Here is a 19,299-nt window from a genome sequence, read left to right on the forward strand (position 1 = left end):
GGCATAAACAAAGAGTTTATGCAGTTGCAGAGCCCCAAGGCCACCGGAGGCCAAACTACGAGATTTGTTTTATTTTGTTTACAGTGTGATGAGGAAATTATCACTTTCAGTGTTCTGAAACTCATTTGTGAACTTTATTTTCAAACATTAAGGATACACATAAAGAAAGTTTTAGGGGCTATTAGGAATGTATTGTTTTATCCAGTTGATTTATTTTCTTCCAAAATTAAAAAGCCAAAAAGCGGGACGCCTCCGTGGGATTCTGTCCTAATTGTCTGTCTATACTGTTTCTTTCTGCTGAGACTCTCTCCTGTGGGAACTGTTAAGGACAAAGCTGAAGCTATTTATTTATTTATTTTTTTTACTGTCAACAAATCCCTCGACAAAAAACCAAACCAAACATCTGTGCCAGTTTGTCTCATTACTTTCTGACTTCCCTACCCTGTGGCCCTCAGCCCCAAACTTTTTGGTTCTTACTGAAGACGTAAATCTTCAGTAGCAAGTCACAAATATATAGTTTCGTTAAAAAGAGACCAACTAATCTCTGAAAACAGCTGGGTGCTGTAGTTTTTAGCATACATTACTCAAAGAAGAGTAAAGAGTGAATTTGTTGGAGACTATTTTGAGCAGCAGATTAGTTCTGGGATTTAGGGGCATTATTACAGTATTGTACGTTTTACTCGGTTCATTTATTTTCTGTCTTCTTTCTTTCAGTTATTGCAATTGTAGTTTATTTTTTGTTCTTCTCAAAGCAAGAAAAAAAATGCCTATTCCAAAATTTTTCATCTAAAAACTTTGTCCACCACTTGTAGGCATGTAATCTGTGTTTCCTCTAACATGTGCAACTCTTCATCGCAGTTCAATTGTTGTCTTTAAGTTTCTGTTGAATATTATGAGTTACTCATTCTTCTCTAATTTTTGCTCATAATTGTGTTTCTGATAGGCAGGAGACTAATTACTTAAAATCTTGTTTGCTATTGTTTTTTGCCATATTATTAGATTCCTTGATGCTCACTTGACTAGAAAGAAAACATGGTTCAAGCAACTGAAATCTCTTTTCTGAAGAAAGAAAAGAGCAGGCAAGAAAATTCTGAAACTGAAGGTGAGAATGGAAGAGAAAGGATGATACAGAGAGAACACCTGATGTTATTCTTCACTAGAAGATAAAAAGATAGTTGGACGATAGAGAAATTTAACCTGTTACATAGCTCAGGTATAGTGCGATGGGGAGGCAGCCCAAGTTAAAATGTGCACCTTACACACGACACCGCAGCAGAGCAAAGGAAGACCGTGACTGCCTGGGTAGAGATGCATTTAGAATGAACTGGACAAAATGCTGTGGGCCTGACTGATATCTGCTCCGACTTTATTGCTCACTGAACTTGAGCAGTAACTGCTACCTTATAGGAGCTACTGAAAACCGGGAGAGAAGAATACCATGATGCTGAGTTTTATCTGTAGCAGCAGAGCATCAAGGAGGAGGAGAAGTACAGTGAGTATGCCTCTACTCTTCATATGGATTCAGTAGCTATTGTTGATCTTGTGCAGCCTGGTATCTGAAATTTTGTGAAGTGAGCACAGTGTTTTAAAATGCAAATAATGGGCTCTGAGCATGAAAAAAAAAACAGAGAAATGTATTTCTCCAAGTGGAAAGGATTAGGAGGAGGAGATATAACTGGAGAAAAGCAGGAATTTGGCATTAAAAGTACAAAGAAACCGAGTAAAGGCCAAGGATAAAATGAACATAAACTTCAGATGACCCAGCTTCATGCTGGTTGTGTATTTCTACTGACCTCAACAGCTTGACTTGTCACCAACTTCTGAGAAACACATGGCACTGTAACTGTACAATGACTGCACAAGAGCAGATGTCATTGTCTTTGTTTGCTTACACAACTCTGTGTTTCTTTCTCTACATCCTCTTGTGTTTTTTTTTTTTTTGCATGGGGAAAGTTACTTGGCCCATAAAGTTAAAATTCTGATTCTGATTTTAATGTTCAGTCTGCTGAACATCCATCTCTCCAAATGTCTCTCTGCTCGGTACAATGGAAACAAGAACAACAAAACGGTTCTAAAAGAACCAACATTAAGCCGAAATAAAACATTAAGCCAAATAACGAGCCTCACTCTGCTCACTGCCCACATTTCATCTACAGTTAAATTCCCCGATCTAAAACTCATATTGCTATCATACACTCCGTCCATGCAGGGGGAATGTCATCAACACATCATATGCATTTCAGAGTTTGTGCTCATTTCACATAGTGTTATGAGACTGTGCTGTTTGTTGTCATTTCAAACCCACTGTAAAGGCCACAATATGTGGAACTCTTTATGGCTTGCATCATGTAGCTCCTTTTTGTTGCCAACTGCACTAATAAGTGCAGTATAAACAATACACCTCTCCCACACAATAGACAGAGACAGATTATCCATGTCAGACCCTGAGGCCGGTAGGCTTTGAATAAGCACCTACTAAGAGTCAAGAATCCAATAATAGAGCCTTTCTGGTCACGGTGGAAGCCTTTGTACACTGTGGCTGATGTGTGTGGATGCTCAAAGTGGGATGATGGGAATAGTACCTGGGATTGTAGTGGGCTCTACAGCTGTTCTGAAGGAGAGGATGCCAGGCTTGGACTTGCCCTGCTGATTTTCTGCCACCACGTGAACCTCATACTCTGTATTCCAGTCCAGTCCGCTCAGCACCACATATTCACTGCCATGGGGGACGCGGATCTCTGGTTTCCAGTCAGATACATGCTTCTGAGAAAGGAATGTAGGAGGGGCAAACCTTAAAACTGGGTAACCAAGTGAGACTGCGGTCATTCTAAACAAGCACTGAGGACAGGGTGAGTTCAGATGATTTGAGAATGACAACATTTTTCAAGCTGTTTGTCGAAGATAAAACAAGTGACAAACAACACAGGCTGAGGGTTTACAGAATGTTTGGCAGCTACACTTTTGCCACCACAAGTCCAAAAAGAATATAGAAATCACCAATTATCTTGTAAATAGTTCCAAAAACAGTAAATGTGACTGGTGTCCAGTTAGCTTAGAGATGGTTCAGTTCAGCTACACAGTGAGAAATTTGTTGTTAAAATCTGAATTCGGGGGGAAACAAAACCCAGACATGCCAACTTCTGCCTGGAAGGAGGTTAAAGGAGGAAATGAAGTTTCTCAGGCATTAAATGAATGCGTCAAGATCTTGGGAAATTTGCATATTTGCTGTTTTACTAAGAGTTGGGCTACAAGATCAATATCTATTTTATTTCTTTGCATTAAGTACAGAGGTCTCTTAGTACACAGAGTGCCCTCCGACAACTCCTGAGCTTTAATTCACATGATTTCTACAATATTTGTAGAAACATAAGTTGAGACATTGAGCTAACAAGCATTAAACAAGCAATTAAACGCAGCCTGAACTGAAGCTACAGTTACTAAAGTCAGTGAAAGTAGCACACTGATTGAGGCTGGGTGTCACAAGGGAAAAAAATTACACCCACTAAACTAGGCTTAGTCTCTGGCCGTGGTCCTTGTGGCATGGTGTTTAATCAAAGACAGTCGTCAGTATTCACGTCAGTGAGGAATCATGGCTTACTGGTTGGTCTGTCTACGCTCATCTTTTCTGTTGACAACCTCCCCAGTGAAAACTGTTCTTTCCAAATTGGTAGAAGAAAAAACACAATAACACTGATGTCAAGTATTATGCTGTTGTTTAAAAGTTAAATCTGGCCAGTTGTTGAACATAATTATAGTTTAGAAGGTGCAAATTGTCAGGGTGCCTGGGGTTGCAGAAAACGTGCCTTAATGAACTGGAAAAAAAAAAAATGCAGAACAGCAAAGTGGTGCCAGGTTACCTCCTTGCCCAGTATACTCACAGCCTTGTATCTGATCAGGTAATGTTTAATGGGGGAACCGCCGTCGTCCTGCTTGATCCAGTTGACCTTAAGAGAATTGCCCCTGTTTTGGCCCTTGACCTCTAGTTTGGGAGCACTGGGTTCCCCTACACAGGACAAACCAAGAATTTCTGATTAGTACATGTAAATATGGTTGTTGCATCATCACGTGCCTGGCCTCTGCACACAAGTAATACTGTGTGTTTCAAACCTTCCTACTGTGCCTGTGTCTTCAAGGTCAACTAAGCTGAAACTTAAATTCATTGCTAGTTTGACTGTTGGCACTGATTGTCAGTTCAAGTGCAGTTTTAAGATGTTTTTCTTTGAAATGTAACAAGCATTGCAATCAGAGGACATTGCAGATGTGGAGGTAGCCTCTGTTGGCCTAATGCAACACAGAGAGTTTTTGTGCTGTCACGCTGCTCTACTAATCTGTTCAGGGATAAGAACACAGAAATCTAAAGCTCAAATCCCTGCTCATCATCAGCTCCACCGCTCGGTGCTACCATGTGCTGACTGACTCCATGATAACATACGAACACGTGTTCTCGTTAAATAACACCTTTTTAAGTAACACTCCCTTTTGGTGTGGTACTCTCCAAGTAATACTCCACCCACATCTGTCTTTTGATCGTAAATCTCTCATTAAAGTCACAAAACCTGTCATAAACAATGGCTGTAAAAAGGACTGGGATTAAAGTTGTGTATCTAGCTCTGCTTTTTGAAAAATATCACTTTTTTAATTCTCCAGAACAAACAAATTGACAGCAGAGAAGCTGTTGCAGGAGAAATTTGATTTTGAAATTTTATAGACATTTTGATTCTGTGCATGTCAAGTAAACTTTTGAGTACTGAAATCTATGAAAACCAATAAGACTATCCACAAGCATCAGTCTTTCTTCTAATGCCTAAATATGATGTGTGTTACGTTCCCTGACAAAGCACTTCAGTCGTTAATTATGACTCTTGTCTGTGAGGAGAAAACTTGGAAATAGTGTGATATTGTTGAAGTGCCTCAAAAAAGGAGTTGATAAATGGGTCACAGAGTGTCAGTTTGTGTTAACCATTAGCACAGTCTTTAGAGCAGTTTTTGTGCCTAAACTAATTCAAACTTTAGCCATGGAGTTTGGAATAATGAATCCTTTTTGTTACAGTGATTTGCAAAGGTTCTGGAAGGCACTGACAAACAACGCTTTCCTCTCCATACCTCTGTCAGATCAGCAAACAGAAATGACTGTGTCTTTTGCCATTTAGTGTGGAGGGCTTGTTGGAACCAGCAGAGTGTTTGATTGTCAAAGATAGACCTTGGGTAGAATATTCCTTTAAGGGCAGCTCAAAGGAGCAGCGAGCAGCGTGGCTGCCTCAGAACCACTGGCTGAGGTGTTGTTCTCCTTGAGACTCCCCATTATCTGCTCTGTCCTCCTGAGTAATGACTGCTGGGTCGTTGGATAATGAGCCCGCAGGCCTTGATTGGACATGTTACTCTATTACTTTTAATAACATTTACATAGTCTTGCCGGAAAGAGGGTCAAGGTGTTTTGAGTGTGTAGTGATGCTGGCTTTTACTCTCGTTGTTAGAAGACTAACAACTCAAAGTCATAAATTATGTACTGTACATATAGGCTACACACAGTTAGCCATGTTGCTATGTTATTAAACTGACTACCTCATGATGTTAAAGCCTTTGCCCTGTGCTAACAATATGATAATAACACACCCACAAGCATGTGGCAGAAAAAAGAAACTTATATATAAATAAATATATATATATATATCTTGAACAACATGATGCAGATTTAAATGTATGCCTTTGCATACACTCACTCATTGAGTGGGTAAGGAAATATAACAGTGGCATACATTTCAAATGGACACAGAAAAAAAACAAAACGGCAGACCCAATATTTAACATTTCAAACATGACAGTTAGTGGTTGTAATTAATTGATTGAATATGCATGAAGGCACTTTCTCTTCATCATACATAATCATCTGAGCGCACTGCCTGAAAACTGCATTCCACTAGACTGAGGTGAACATGGCAAATGCTGGAAGTGAATAAAACAGTTAGTAAGCGACAGCAGTAACACGGTGGCCGGTAGACATCGGTACATTCAGTATTGTTATCCGCGAGCATCATTCTGGGTTAGGTGAGAATTTCTGAGGCTAAAACAGAGAAAGGAGTGGTTAGAATGAGAGGCTCCACCATGCAGGCTGGAATTTTTGGGGGCTGCTACACACGAGGAGGGTGCAACATGTGGAGCATTTCCCTTTACCTCACACTGACACGCAGGTAGGGGGCATGGTTCCACATGAAGCCTGACCAAATACAGTGTCCTCCCTCATCTTCCAGCATACATTGGGAGATAAGTGGTTAGAATTGAACAAGAGTAATTTAAAGAAAAAAAAAAAGAGCATGCTGAAGGATCCTTTATTCCAGTTTTGTAATTTTTGAATTATGTGGGTTCATATTTCCATCTGATACAATATTTAATACTGAGAATCATTATATAAGAGTACTATTTGTGCCAATACTAATATTAATTATTGCGAGGAAAAAATGTGAAAAAAGTGTCATATTCAAATTACTACTATAATGTGAGGCACCACACTGTTCAACTTTACATCTTTAAATCAGATCCATTTTATAAATTACACAAAAATGTAACTGATTTAAATGTAACCTGGATTCAAAAGTGTTAATTTATAAGCATGTTGTTTGTATGGAACATGATTAAGGCAACATGAAAAAATAAACAAACCTATTTTCTCAGATAATTTTCTGGGAATTTCTAAAATTAGAACTTAAATGGGGTTTTTTTTTTGGTCCACATCATCAAGTCTTCTCCCGTTCTTTTTAAATACTGAATGTTTATCGCAATTAGTTAATTAAAAGCTATGAACATAGTTCTTCAGTTATTTTATGTATATTTGTGAAGTGAAGAACCGAGTAGACGTGACACCAAAGACAGAGACACATGCAGACAGGACTGACCTTTTCATAGGGAAACAGCGGAACAATGAGAAGAAGGATGCAACAAGAAAGAGGAAATAAACTTGCATGCTGCAGTAATGCAATGCTGCGAGTCCAAACAGTCAAACACTGTGAGCTACGGTACATCGTTTGGAAAAATAAGAAAAATTAGCTTTGTGGGTGAGTATGAGGACTGTGTTTACTAATGTGTGCAATGCAGATTGCAGTCAGTGGCACTTCATGAGGCTGATCTTATGATGGTTAAATGTGATTTATAACAAAACGGTAAATAACCAAAAAGGAAGGTTTTCATGTAATAACAAATCTGCTGGACAAAGTCAGATCTGAGATTTTTCTAAAGACATTTTAATGATAACTGGAAGAGAATTTTGGCACAATTTAAAGCCAAAATAAGAAAAACATAGGGCTAACGAACCCAATAAAAATGTAACTTCTAACTCCTCTAGAGTTTTATATAAACAATAACAAGAAAATGCACATCAGAGAACCAAACATAAAAAGGCATGGAGTGTGTTTGGATTAAAATGAAACTACTGTTCCTGATGTGCCAAATTCTTTGTTTGTCAACTAATCCAGGCTAATACGAAGCTAAATTATCATGTGAATTCTCATCCAGCTAATCCAGTTCTATATTTGTAATCTCGGTTTAAGGTTTCTCCAATACTTTAGATTTTCAGAGAAAAGAAAAAAGAGTGAAACAATTAAACCAGCCCCTCATATGGTTGGCTGGCAGAGCATTAGCTATCTTAGCTTTTCAGTAAACCTAAGTGAGAAGAAAGAAAAACAAAGCAAGATTTTAAAAGATAGATGGAATGAAATGTGTGAGGCCAATGTGTAGCACATGTTGCATCATTGCAGTTTACTACACCTACAATGAGCACTCATGTTGGTGTGCTTTAAAGTACACATTTCCTTTTCAGTTAGACAAGTTTAGTAATCTGTCGAATTTAAATGACAGCTTGGTGGCGCTTCTACGGAGAGGAGCGACCACATTTGAAAATAAGTTCACAGATGTGTAACATTAAAAAGTTTTGTTCTTTGTGTAGCTAAGTTTGAATCCGCCTGCACTTTTACAAATTGTGAACTGAAGGGGCATGCTTTGGTAAACTGCTTCTGATACATCTTAGCTGGCTCTGAAGTCAAAGGCCCTATTTTCCACTGGTACTAACATGTGATCTGTGTGTACATATCCTATCTGGAAGAACAAATGCAGGTTAAGAATAGCATTAAGCTAGCTCTGTTAGCCACAATGAAAAGAATGCGGCCCTGGTGTTTATTTCTTGTAATGTCTCTATAGTATAAATCTTTGACAAGGCACTAAGAGGGAAACAGTCTTGCACAGTTTGTGACTACTATGGAAAATGGGCAAAAGCATCGTAGTTGGAGGAAGGGAGGAGGAAAAAGATGAATGGAGTTGATGACGGAGTGAAACACTGCACGTTCACTAAGTGTTTTCTACATATTTACAGAATGACCTCAAGATGGATGAAAAATAGCCAAATAAAACTGAAAGCGTTCTAATGTGTCATCTACAGGTCTAATTTAACAAAAGTTTTCTTATTGATCATTGCTGATCTTATGATCTCAGACTAAACAGAAAAAAACAAAATTACCTTCTGTTGGCCAGCGAAGACGACATCATCAGCACCATGCAAGAGCCACATGACAATGTCACATGATGTGAACGCACATGATTGGTTGAAAGGAAAACATAGGGAAAGGAGGGTGGGAGTAGGGGGGTCGCGGGAGAGGCGACGGGGTGGGGTGGGGGATAGGGGGGCACATGGGAAACATACAAAACATTTTGATATGATGAAAACATGTCAACATAATGAACAAAACAAATAAATATGTTAAAGACAACATGACACAAAAGGAACATAAACATCAAAAAGAAATACATAAATTGATAAACGCATTTTTAAAAAATACATATAAGAAATATGTTGAAATTATGAAGCGGTTGCAGACTTAGTTTTGGTTGTAGCTTATAGATTTAAGATACAACCAAACCTGTGAACCCAGAATTGCCTCATGTTTCCAGATAATCAACAGCATTTCCTTTCACAGATTTTGTTTCTTTTATATATTTCAGTATTTTACGTGACAACATTATTGTCCAATCAGAATTTGAACTACGCTTCAGCTCCAGCAGTCGTGATGACTGCCATTAAAGACAAATTAAAGATAAAAAAAAAAAGAAAAATACATCAGTTGGTTTTTCTGGAACAAACAAGAAATCAAGGTCAAAAGAAGCAGCTTTGGGTATAAAAACCATGCCAACTAAGTATGGTACACAACACAGCAGACAACAGTACGAACACATGAAACATCAGGAAAAACAGCGTCTGAATCAGATGGTGGTTTAAAAAGCATTTGTGACATGTGCTGTTGAGTGATGCATTTGCCATGAACAACAACATCACAGGAGAACCAAATGAAAAGCCAAGGCTGTATCTGACAAAATGTTATCAAAGGAGTGTTCAGAGGGAGAGATTTAGTTAGGAGCACGGCGAGGACATACACTTCTCATACAGTACATCACGAACACAAGTAAAAGGAGCAACAGGAGACATATGACAATTTAATCCAGTGACCTTGTACCAAAAACACAAAGCGTGTTTATTTACACATCGTTATCTCAGTTGTTGCTTTAGGTTTTGTGTGAACCACAAATTAAAGCAATCAGGAGTCAGATTGATAAGGTGTCTTAACAGTGCAATCAGTAATAATTTCACCGGTTGTTTGCGCGAGATAATCATAAAATATCAGCAGGGGTTTGCATGTGTTGCTGATCAGTGTCAGTCACCCTTCTGTTATCTCAAAGCAAAGCATGTCTGGCTCAGTGTATTTCCTGGTTGTGTTGACCAGGAGCACGCTGTCACAAGTAGAAGGATCTCCTCTAAATTACTTTCCTCATAGACAAGGCAAAGCCTCAAGAGTAGTGTGAACTGTACTGCCATAACTGTCAGATGATCTGATACTCAGTCTGAGCTGAACGGACAACATGATGAGAAACATTTAGGGGGCTTTCAAGAAAATTCAAAGTGTGCAGAGACAGACTGACTTTGATAAAAACTACAATATGTTGATATGACAGAGGCAGAAATAGGTTCTGTAGGTAGTAGGAAGATGGAGGAAAAAGCATTTTATCAGGGTAATACCTCCCTTTTTTTAATACAGCGATGCGTTTAAGGTACCTGTCAAAATGGTTTATTAATGAACCATTAGATTTAAATGAAAAACAAAAGCATTGAGTATAATTGCTGATATCCTAACCAGTCGGTTACGATTATAAGCACTTCTGCCAATGTGTAATCCAAGATGGCAACTGCAAATGTTACAAGTGTCATTTTCACACTGAATACATTCTCATGGTGTGTTTTTGGCGGGGCCAAAATAGTATCCATGTCAAAATATTTGTACACTTTTGTATTGTCTGCCACCTGGTCTGGGTTTTCAGTTGGATTTACAAGTTTGATGTTGACACTAGTGGTACTTGCATCTCAGAAAATGCTAATTACTGTATATTCTACATGACACAAACAAACACATACAGAACAGTGTTAACATGGAGCCTACTATCACCCAATGTTTATACCAAACAAGAGCATAAACATCTTGTGTGATACAGGGTTATAAGTTAACTGAAAAAGAACTAACTTTATGCTAACACGATACTATCTCTATAAAGAGCGTCTACATATCAGTTTTGCAGCCACTCATCTACCAGGACCTTCACTTTGACATTTGCATTCTCACAAATTATCAGGTCACAGCAAACACAGTATATTATATATAACTTAATATAAATTTTCCAAATTCATTACACCACAATCAAAAGAGTCTATATCGTGATTTTATGAACAGGCACATTATGTTAATTATGTAACTCACACATTTCTATAGTCAGGCTGTTAGAAACGCAACCTTCATGTCCTTGGCAATTGTTAGTAAAATCATAACCTATGGATACTCAGGACAGTTAGCAAAGCTAGTAAGCTGCCAACACATTTCGCTGTTCTGCTGCAGCTGTACTCTATAGAGGGAGTATGTGCCCTCCTATGAGCCACACCAGTAATAAATGATCATCTACATTAACTGTGAGGCCAAGCAGGTAAGAGAGAGAGAGAGACATGAAGAGAGACACACTGCACACTGCTGGACTGGCATACTCACTACGGGCCATACTGGTAGCAGCAATAGTGGGTGGAATCTCTGATGAAACTGAAAGATGGTGAAAACATGGTGAGAGGAGCTGGAGTTCTCCACAACAGGAGCAACTCAGCGCTGGGTCACGTTTGTTTTTATACCGTCTTGATGAATTTCTCTGGAACATTCCTGAAATCCTCTGGTTTTTTTGGCATCTGTTTGAATGTCCACTCTGCTAACCACTGTGATGCGACAACACAGACAGCTGACAGCTTGTTGTTTCATATCGCGAGGCCTTATTTAATAAAAAAAAGAATATTTCTATGTAGAAATATAATATGTAAATCAATATATGGTGTCTGTTTGTGTTCCTTATAACAAAGAAATATGTCAATATGTCAATTTTTAGTAAGTAGTGGCAAGCTCTGGAGCGGATCTATTTTATGTTAACTGTCCAAAAAAACGTGAAAGATAATTTTGTGTTCAGCCAAACCAATCTGTCACAAACAAATATGAGATTATGACTGACACCACCTGAATTATTTATTATGTTAAAGAGCTGTAGAGAATTCAGTGCTTGCTGAGACAAGACTGCTCTCACCAGGGACAACCACAGATGAGTGACTGTCTGGTCTGTCTGTCTTAGAGCTATGAAGAACAACTTTATTTTGTCTTACTCACAGGCACTAGTTACTGTATGTTACAGAAATTATATTAAGGAATAAGGAAAATATGGCCTGAGGTTTGTTTACGATATTGCTTCCCAGTTGTGGACCCTGGGCTCTGGGTTCATCCCATAGTATTCATCACTGGCCTTAGATCTGGAGTTGATCCCAGAATGCGGACTGTGGCTTCCCACTCAATAGTTAGGACACATATAATCCTGAGGACAGGTTTCCCCAAAATGCATTCCCTATGATTTTAGAGCTAATGCCTGTAAACATGAGACACTTCTCACTGACACAAAGATAAGAAAGAACAATGATTCCCTGAATTGTTTTGCAGTGCTTTTAAGACTTCAGTGAGCTGCTTGTTGAGTATTTATGCTGTGCTCTTACTTGTTCATCTGTGAATGTACAGTGTCAGCTTCCTTTCCTTTTGTACCCATACTAACTGCCTTTTGGCTCTGGTTTCATTTACAGCAACAACTGGCTGTTACTTTAATTTGACAGATTTGTACAATGCCTAGCTTATACTCTCCTGAAGCTGGACACACACAGAAGCAGAACACGGACTATCACTCTCCTCAAGACAAGATAATGCCAAAAAAGTGTGTGTATATATATATATATATATATATATATATATATATATATATATATATATATATATATATATATATATATATATATATATTTCCTGAACAGAGGTAAGCATAGACTGTGTCAAAAGAAAGCTGCAGTTCCCCAGTACCTGCAACCCAGCAGAAACTGGGAAGCTGTTTACCACTTTTCTCGATATACATTCTTGTGACCTCTGAGACACAACTGTCGTCAAGTGTAAGGGCCAAATTAAAAAGGCACGAAAACGCACACACCATCAGCACTAATGAAAATCCTTAAGATTGAGAATTGAAAGCCTGAATATTTCAACCTTATGGTTCCACACAGAGTCATATGAGATGCCCAGCTTTTAACATTATTACCAGCAAGTATGCTTAATTCACATTAACTGCTATGATAATATGACTGTATTGCTCTTGCTTATCTCTGAAGACAGTATAGCTTCTTTAAGGGCCTTATATAACACTCACTGGCTGCACTGTACACTATACTTTGCACAAGAGAGACTCCAAAATAAAGATGTTACGAGCAAGCAATACTAAAGAGGCACAGGTCGCACCAAGGATACGGTACAAAATTACTCACTTGCTAGAGGCTGTAAGTTTGTTGTATCAGTCTATCACACTTCTACAAACAAGCCTGAAACCACATTAGAGTAAAGAAGTGGACCGCCGTCTGGAAAATTAGTACAACAGGTAACGGATGAGTACTGGTATTTATGTAAGAGAGAAGAAAATTCACTCGGGGCACTGGTGATGATTTCTGTGGAACTCTCCAAGTAAAATATCATGTGATCAAGACCATTTTTACAGTAGACTTACATTATTAGAGCACGTTTCCTCAGTCATTGAAGGAACGTTTTAATGTTGAGAGGATGGTCAAAAAAAAGCAGATGAATGCAATGAGGATGGAAATGATTACAGCAGAAAATGAAGCAGACAAGACAGAGGAAAAGAAACTTACTTGTGAAAGAATACTCTGAGAAGTCCAGTGGAATACAGAACAGATGGAAAACCATGATGAGAAAACAACAAAACAAAGAGAAGAAACAAAGACAATGAAATGAGAAATATGATCAGTGAAAGAGGGCAGCTCTGTCCTGCCACATCATTTACTCGCTGTCACACTGTTATTGTCTCTCGTTGGACTTTCTATCCACCGAAATTCTTGCTTCTCTTTGCTCTGCGGGCGACTTTGACTTTCATAATCCTGGTACAGTATTACCATCCAAATTAGAAACTTGTCTTTTAAATGACTTCAGGCTCGGCTTTGACTTTGGGCATGGTGGGTGTTCAGTGTCAAAGCAGGACACTGGGTTTCTGGCTGACAATCTCCCCCAGCTACTCTGATGTAATTTAACACATTAAACGACAACATGAAATAGAATCTAAACCGATTCCTTCATGTCCATCTTCATTTCAGTTCTGTAAATAATACATCAAGGAAACTGAGCTCAACCTCAGATTCATACATTAAAAAAAAACTAAGTTCTAGTTAAACTAGTCTGAATAAATACATCAGACACTGCCTCTACCTTTGACGTCAGGGATTCAGGGGAAATAAGCAGGATGCAGAGGAGGGATTTTTCTACAGAAGCAGTGGGGTGATGAAGCACAGATGGAAGCATGACATGGAGGCTGCTACAAACAAAAACAAAGATTTCTTCATGACCCTGAACATAGCCTGGAAAAAACTAGCTCCACAGAGCTTAGACAGATTAAAGGATAATTCTGGTTTCTTATGACGTGAGACTTATTTTCTTTTGGGCAACTATTCCTGAGGATGGGAATTCATCCTCATCCAATTCCTGATCAGTTTTCTGTGTGGAAAAAAGAAGGCCTACACAGGTTTTCAGCATTAAGACAACTGTTTTACTATCACTGACTCTGAGCGCAGGCTGTAGCCTGAGAGCTACCTGCAGCGACAGTCTGTCTGTCACCATCTAAAGTGGATAAAATGAGAGAAGTTTTCTTAAAACCTAAAATCTGCTAAGCCTGCCTGTGTGGTGCTAATGTTACTATAATATAGGATATTTACCCTCGATAGCAGACGTGCTGCTTGGTTGCGAAGCAGTGGCAGTGAAATAATGCATTAGGTTGAAACAGAGTGATTTTATCTACCCTTGCTAGATAAGTGTAAATTAGGTCCTAGAGATCTCTGTTATGCATAGTACAGGCACTCTCAGCTTGAATATAAGAGCGCTCTCTGGACCTCTACTGGGCATCATTTATACTTCAGTGAGAACGAATCACTTGACACATTGTTGTATATAAATAAACACGTAGTTGACACATTTTCTGTCAGGCTGACACATTCTTATTGGTGCTACGCACCTGCTCTTTGCTGTAAGGTTGCAGATGCTGCCATACGACTAACAAAGCTGTGATTTGAAGCCACACTATTCACAAGAAAAACGTAAATGGTGCGTACACAGAGGGCAACAGCAAGTCACCCCAGAAAATCCAGCTATGCGGTGCAAGTATCAAGGCTGATGAACAAATGCAACATGGTCAAAACTTCCCTCATCTGCCTGACAAGCAGGTGTCCTCCTTGTATTTCTCCCGCTTTAAGGTGACCCTTTCTCCGTTCATTCAAACACAGTTAAATTGTAATTTTCTTCCACCTCCAAAATATCCAACATTTCATCTTGTGCTGCCATTTCCTTCATGAAATATAAACAATCTTGAGCAGGGCCTGACCTCTGGCTGTCATATTAACAATGCACACTGCCACTGAACTATAAATACAGAGCTGACACTTCACACTGAAGTATAAATCAGCCTTAAGTATGCACAAGTATTTTCCAGAACGCTTTCTCTAAATCACCTGAGTTGAAGGCTAAGAAGTCAGGGAGGAAGCGAGGTCTGCCTCATACACTGCAAAAATTCATGAGGAAAGAAGCACATAATACTGTTCGGTGATGAAGGATACAGAGGTTATGCTTTACAAAGTTAACACTGTTAACCGGGATGGATTTTGAAGTGGCAGTGGCATCGTGAATTCCTTCTAGCCTGGATTGAAGAGGACTGCACTGGGGCTTGGCGTGAGAATAGAGGAGTGTAGGAGTGAAAGCATCTTGGCTCAGCTAGACATGAGCAAGCGGTGGAGTGAGCATTAGGTTCAAAGCGTTGGGGTCAGAGGAGAGCTTACTGAGAGCAGGGACACGAGCAGTGAGGACAGTACTTACGGACTGGCTCTGTCTTGAAAGTGCTGGCCGGGCTGCTATCGCCTTCGCCTTTGCCGTTGATGGCGGACATCTTGACTTCATAGGTGGTCTCTGGTTTCAGGCCAATGATGGTGATCTTGATCATGTCTGTTGGAAGTGAGGATGGTGTCATTCCATGCAGGTATACAGGGAAACAAGAAATTGTGAATCAAGACTAAGGGAAATAGATGTTTGTTGATTGTCATGTGCTAAAGTGTGAGATGCATTAATGACTGTTGATGCTTACTGTGTAGGATGCATTAAAATACAGACTTTGTTCAAATATATATATATATACTGGTTGTATAATGAATTTGCACGTGACTGATGTTGTTTTATTTTTTTTCTTTGCTTTTCATTAATGAAATTCCTTTTTTTCCTAGTGTTTGTGTTTGGCTTGTTTTGCCCTGTTTATTTTTTTATTATTTTATGTGGACTCCAGGAAGAATAGGAGTCATTTTTGTGGAAGCTAATGATGACCTAAATAAAATATAAAGAGACAGAAACATGTGTTTACACAGAGCCTTATTTATTTTTACCAATAATGATTATAAGAACATATTGTCTCTCTTATGTCTAACTCATATGGGTATGAGTACTTCCCTTGGTCACTGTAACATGCTATAATGATTGCCCATGTTTGTGTTTTTTTCTGGTTTTGCTTTTTGCTTTTGTTTTTTCCCTTTTGCTTCCTATTTGCTTTCTCTTCCTGATCTTGTTACATCCATTACCATCACATGCACAGTATTCTGTACGCCATGTATTTTATATTTCATGTTGTTTTACTCCGGAGACACAAATGTAAGAAATAATTAAAACTTAATCTGGTTAGTCAAGCTCTGTATTTTCACATTGTATTGAATTAGAAGTCGCCAGAAGGCAACTGCTGGCTGTAGCGGTTTATGTTTACACTGTATACGCAGCATGTTTTATCACTGGGCAGGTCACCACAGGGTGGCTGGAATATTCTCCTGATGGGATTATTCATGGAGACTAACAAAAAAAAGTAACAAATGGGAGCAAAGCTGCATATACACAGAATATTACCAATGACAGGGTAAGTACTTGCATGTAGTGAGCACAGGGGCAAAGCAGACCAACATCATGAAGGTGAAAAGCCAAGAAGAGGACAAGTTCTAATTACAGCGGGGGTTCTGGGATTTATGGTTACTGGTTATACTGTAGGAAAATAACATTAAAGACCAGCTGTAACACAAAGGGTGCCAAGTATAGAACACAAAAAAATGCTATTAGGAAAGCCTGCTACTATTATCTTTAAATGTGATTTTCACAGGTGAAGGTCAGTCAATTTACATAGAAATCACCCAAAGAGTCTGAATTTTGATAGCTTCAAATATAACTAATTCAATAAAATGTTAAAGTGTGAACCTGTGGTGTTTTTTCTACAGATAAGAATACATTTCTTGATTAAAATGTGAAAAAAATTCATTAAACAAAGTCATTTGCCTAGTAACAAGGGACCACTGAGATTTCAATTAGGATACAAACATACTCTGTACACACATGTATTTCCTGACTTTTGTAAAAAATAAATAAATAAATAAATAAATAATAATAATAATAATAATATATAATAATAAAATAAAATAAAAAGCCCCTAGCTGATATCTCACTGTGTAATACAAAGAACAATAATTTCATGGATGAAAATAAATTTAGACCCTGGTGCAAAAGGGCTGAGAAACATTTTTTGATTACTGTGACGCAGAGAAAATTCTGAATGCATTTCACATTAATGTCTCAATGAGAAAGACTTTCTCATGCATAAGCGACTGCTTGGGGAAACTGTATGAACACAGCTAAAAAGCATGAGGCCAAACATATTCAACAACTGGGCTTTTAGCACCACCAGCATCAGTAAAACTGATATCGCTGCTGAAACGATTCATGTTCAGATGAGATTTCCAGCCGGAGTAATTTGCCTCTGATTACCACATGCTGGTTTCCTCCGCTTCTCTAAAAGGTTATCTCCACAAATCATAACAATCGTTGGACTCCCTGAATTCGACTGACTTTGGTTTCTGTTAATCATTGTGTTACTGCTGTGGACGCTTACTGCAGCATCAAGGAATGTGTACTAACATTTGAGAAGTTAATAGGTGACTGAGACTTGGTTCATAAAAAAAAAAAAAAAAACAAAAAAAAAACACTCTGGTGAACTGTCAAAGAATTTCCCTGAAATAGAAGACCTCTTTTTGTCCTGCCTTGTCTGTGTCGATTTCAACTTTGACGGCCAACAAACATTAAAGGATAAAGCTCCAATTTTTTATTGTCGATAAAGTCTGGACCAAAACCTAAAAGAACAATGAGTTAATTCTGGTAATAACATTGTCTAATGCAGCCTGACTTTTTATTGACACATTTCCGCCGTTTAATAATTTCAGTAACGCTATGTGCTTTCTATAGCTTAACTAAGCCTTTCATATTTCTAACTTTACAAAATAATCTCACAACTATACTACCTGAAATGTATGCACTGTACAGTGCAACGGAGGTCCTGTTGGTGTTTATTTATCAGAGGTGGATTAGGTGATGTAGTTGAATGCGGTATTTTTGGTAACATTTACTGTCGGTGTGTGGGTGCTTGTGTTTTGTTTTGTGTATACGCTTGCGTGACGGGCGGCTCTTGGGCCTTGAGCTGACAGTGGAGCCTGTCAACCACTGACTGATACGTCCCATGTGGCAGACAGGACGAGAACCATCCAGATTTGTAAGAGCCACAAACCCTCAGCGGGACAGGGATATTATCTGGGGCCTGTCAGTGTCTGAGCTGACTGTCATTTAGGCTGCACTGTGTTCCACCTCTCCTCCTGACATCAGCTGCTGTCATGTTTGGATTAAATATTGTTGTTGCAAGCAGAGATGTTTTCTGCAGTTTTGGCCCATATTTCCTTTGTGTGTGAACTGCAGTCTAAAGACACAGCCCATAAAATATTAATAATAATAAAAATGTTAATAAAAACAACAAAAAAATATAGATATTTTTGCCTGAAGTTGGCTTAAAAGACACTATGAAGTGGCTGATGCTGGAGGTGCTTTCACTTTGCTTGAATAAATGTAGAGTCTCAGAGTATGCTGCACAATATATAATGTTAAGGACTAATTCAATACTTAATCACACTGTGCAGCAGAAATCTACATCGTGGCAGGTGTTTTTGATCAGCTATCAATGAAAAAATATGATCCTTAAAAAAGCTCAGAATAACATTTCTTGTGAATGTAACAGATTTTTAATCTGTGGTCTATCGCTCTGATTTTTACACCTGCTCGTGACAGCCAAGGCAAAGTACAAAACCGCCATCAAATGGACTTTGGTCAGGAGAGGTGTATGACTCACCATCCTCAGCATCATACTCCCTGCCAGTCCAGTCCTGGCCAGGCATTCGCCATTCCACTTTGTACTTGATAATGGGCACTCCACCGTTGGCGATGGGCTCCTCAAACTCTACCACTGCTGTGCTCGAGAAGGGTTCCACTTTTTGAATTTCTGGCGATGCTGGCACCTCTACAATGGAGAACGGATAAAAAAAAAAAACGTTATTTTGTTCTTTTCAAAAGCTCATTTTAAAAGCTAGCACTAATATAAAAAAATCCCATGAAAGGCATGAAATATGCCCATGTACAAACTGCTTTGATCTTCCAACATACGAAGTACACAAATATTAATTGCTCTGCAACGTGTAAAGGAAACAACTTGGCACTGAAAAAATGGCAGTTTCCAAAATCAATGTAAAACAAATTAATGTAA

At 38.7% G+C, this 19,299-nt stretch overlaps 1 protein-coding gene across 1 annotated transcript in view; it reads right to left on the reverse strand.

Moving 5' to 3' along the window:
• ncam1a (neural cell adhesion molecule 1a) overlaps window positions 1–19,299 on the reverse strand; it is a 220,396-nt gene that overhangs the window by 20,187 nt on the left and 180,910 nt on the right. Inside the window, exons 13-19 of the mRNA XM_041051207.1 lie at window positions 18,889–19,056; window positions 15,513–15,638; window positions 13,289–13,303; window positions 11,070–11,117; window positions 8,504–8,506; window positions 3,879–4,003; window positions 2,583–2,763 (exon numbers count right to left, since the gene is read on the reverse strand). Coding sequence (XP_040907141.1) covers window positions 2,583–2,763; window positions 3,879–4,003; window positions 8,504–8,506; window positions 11,070–11,117; window positions 13,289–13,303; window positions 15,513–15,638; window positions 18,889–19,056 — 666 coding nt within the window. The remainder of the gene's footprint in view (window positions 1–2,582; window positions 2,764–3,878; window positions 4,004–8,503; window positions 8,507–11,069; window positions 11,118–13,288; window positions 13,304–15,512; window positions 15,639–18,888; window positions 19,057–19,299) is intronic.

This window comes from Toxotes jaculatrix, chromosome 12 (assembly GCF_017976425.1).
Source record: "Toxotes jaculatrix isolate fToxJac2 chromosome 12, fToxJac2.pri, whole genome shotgun sequence".
Lineage (NCBI taxonomy): Eukaryota > Metazoa > Chordata > Actinopteri > Toxotidae > Toxotes > Toxotes jaculatrix.